Consider the following 3,100-nt stretch of genomic DNA (forward strand, 5'->3'; position numbering starts at 1 on the left):
ATGAACATTATCTAATTAAGATAAATATTAGAAATTATTTTATATATTTTAAAATTTAAAAAATTAAAGTATCCGATATTAAAAATATCAAGTCTGATTTGAAAATTACTCAAATTTAGTAATCATGTTCTACCATGCATGCATACTCTCCATGGAAACAGTATTAGCGCTGAATGGAGCCGTTATGAATAGTGTGTATTTATATAAATAGTATTATTTATATATTTATATATAGCGGTGTTATATTACAAGGTATTATTCAATATAATGTCCATAATAATCCAAAATGCATTAAATGTATATTAGATTCAGCCATCACATAACCAGAACGCGGATAACTAATAACAACCAGAAAGCTCATGACTCTATATGTCTCTATGCACTTGCTTGCTCTCTGTGGCAACCACAACTATTTGCTGAAAAACAAGCTAAGCTATAAATGCTTCATATCTGTATCGTGTGTGTATTCATGCTGCCTCTTGTCATACCACATCTTTAACTTTCTAGTATTGAATTTTGATCTTTTTATTGATAAAATGTGAAGTACTTCTACATAACATAGATTTAAGAGTACAGGATAAGTGTGAATCATTTAATGCCTTTGTTGTCTATTCTCTATCTTCTTCTTTTCTGAAAAAAAAAAAATTAAATGTACTACAAGCGAAGCAATAAATGTTTACAAATATTCTATCCATCCCAAAGCTAAGTTGAACCCTTTTTTTTTTGGGACCTAAAGTTGAAAAAAAAAAGGATTAAGATAGAAAAATTTGTGTAAGTGCTACAAATTTATAGTACAAATATGGTTAAGACAACCCATCTGGACACTTCTTCAAGGCCTAGTCCGAATTGTGTAAAACATTCATCTGCCCCCTCCTCCAAAAACCTTGGATAATACAATGACAATTTTTAATAATATTCATTAAGCCCTTGAATTTTGTTGAAGAGCTTATCACTCTAAAGAATGGTTTATATCCTTGAAGCTCCTACACATGGAATTCCACATGCTTGCGCTTTGTTGCAATAATGCAACCATTCAAAAACCTTCACTAATTATCCACAGTTAAATTAATTAATTCCAACAGAATTAACTAACGGTTTCTCAAGCAGTTTTTTTTCCAACTTATCCGTAATAACCCACTTAGACGACATTGCCGTTTCTAACGAATGTATTGGATCACTTTCATAATAATGTGATGACAAACGAGAAGAACCTTGCAACACCCCCATGGACCTAGACTTGTTCAGCTTCGACCTTCTCCTCACGAAACCCGACCCGCTTTGTTGCGACCGCGAACTTCCCGAATCCGAATTTACTTTCAGAGAACCCGCACCAATTGACTTTGACCTCACTACATGATTGGATGAGGGTCTACCATAATACTCTGCACCCGTCACATTGGATACCTTCCTGTTCTTCTTCCTTCTACTCACACCACCCTTCGCCGCTCTCACTACCTCCTCCTCACTCCTATCGTAATAACTGTCACACTCACGCGCTTCCCATTCTAACCGTTTCTCACTCTCCACGCGCCTCACGCGCCACCTCAATCCACTCCATATCGGCGCCGCCCGCATTCTCTTCCTTGCAATCTTCAAGCACTGCACAACCTCCTCCATCGACGGCCTCTTCTCCGCCGTGGACCTCACGCACATGGCCGCCATCACCGCCACCATTCGAACCACCTCTTTATCCGACGGCGCTCCGATCCGCCTGTCGCAAATGACGGCGAACTCTCCTCTCTTAATCAACGGCACTGCCCAGTCGACCACCGACGGCGGACTGAAGTTCACGTCGATGGCGTTCCTGCCGCTGAGAATCTCTAACAGCAAGATCCCGAAGCTGAAGACGTCGCTCTTAGCGCTCAGATCCTCGGGCGCAAGATAGCAAGGATCAAGGTACCCTAACGTGCCAGCTGGCGGTGTGCACTTCACGCGCACGTCCTCCACGTGTCCTCTCAGCGCGAGCCCAAAGTCTCCGAGCCTCGCGTTCCACGCTCCGTCGATGAGAACGTTGGAAGATTTAATGTCTCGGTGGATCACCGGAGGGTTTGATGTGTGAAGCGCGTGAACCGCCTTCGCGATTTGAAGTGCGAGCCGGACGCGTGCGGTCCAACCGGGCGGTCGGACCGGCGAGTGTAGGAGGTCGTGGAGGGAGCCGTTCGGCATGTACTCGACGACGATGAGCTTGCCGCCGTTGCTTGGATCGGTGCAGAATCCGATGAGGTTCACTAGCCGGCGGGGGCTAAAGACGCGTGAGAGGATCTCGATCTCGTTCTCCGCCGGGCTGGTGCAGTTGCCGCAACCGGTGCAAGATGCTGCAGCGGTACTTTGGTGACGGCGTGATGATGGTTTGGCGTGCTTAGTTTTCTTGACGGCGGCGATGAGCTTGCCGCCGTCGAGTGTGGCTTTGTAGACGCTGCCGTGGCTGCCTTTGCCGAGGAAGGTATCGGCGGAGAAGGTTTTAGTGGCGGCGAGGATGTCGGAGTAAGGGAAGTGGCGGATTTGAAGGAGGTTGTTGGTTTTGCGGTTCTTGAAATGGCAGTAGTGAGGGTCACAGGTGGCGACTGCAGAGTCGGCATTGCAAGAGAGATAACCCATTGAGCTGAATTGAATTTTGATTACGAAAAAGAGAAGAGAAAGAGTTAGTAGTTGTGAGAGAGTTTGATGGTGGGAATGGGAAAACAGAGAGCGGCAAAACCCATAACTGCAGAGAAAAGGTACGCTGTGTTCTTCCACTTTAAAAAAAACCACTTTAATTTGTTTATTTTTCTTTTCACGACGATGTGAACCAACCTTACTGCTACTACTACTACACTACCTTTTTTCTCTATTAATAATTTAGTGTTTCCTCTGCCTCTGGTTTACTGCTCCCAGCTTACTCAAACATTTGGCTCTATAGTAAATTTTAATTAATAAATTAGGTTTTAAATTTTTATTTTATTCAATAAATTAATTTTTATATAAGAATTATTATATTTTTTATTAAATAACGATAGAGATTAATATATCTAATTTTTTACTAAATTTAACGTATTGATATGTCTAATAAAATTAAAAGTTAAAGATTAATTTAATAATTAAAATTTATTAAAAATTAAAT

The 3,100-nt window shown here is 41.8% G+C and overlaps 1 protein-coding gene across 1 annotated transcript; it reads right to left on the reverse strand.

Annotated features, from left to right (window-relative positions):
- Positions 1-493: 493 nt before the first annotated feature.
- LOC130943517 (serine/threonine-protein kinase-like protein At1g28390) lies at positions 494-2,837 on the reverse strand. Its single transcript, XM_057871424.1, has one exon. The coding sequence runs from the start codon at positions 2,596-2,598 to the stop codon at positions 1,066-1,068; it is 1,533 nt and encodes a 510-aa protein (XP_057727407.1). The 5' UTR covers positions 2,599-2,837; the 3' UTR covers positions 494-1,065.
- Between the last annotated feature and the right edge of the window lie 263 nt (positions 2,838-3,100).

The sequence above is a fragment of the Arachis stenosperma genome, chromosome 8 (assembly GCF_014773155.1).
Source record: "Arachis stenosperma cultivar V10309 chromosome 8, arast.V10309.gnm1.PFL2, whole genome shotgun sequence".
Classification (NCBI taxonomy): domain Eukaryota; kingdom Viridiplantae; phylum Streptophyta; class Magnoliopsida; order Fabales; family Fabaceae; genus Arachis; species Arachis stenosperma.

Coding starts and splice junctions, on each gene's coding strand:
- LOC130943517 (XM_057871424.1), bottom strand. CDS start 2,598: ATGGGTTATCTCTCTTGCAATGCCGACTCTGCAGTCGCCACCTGTGAC.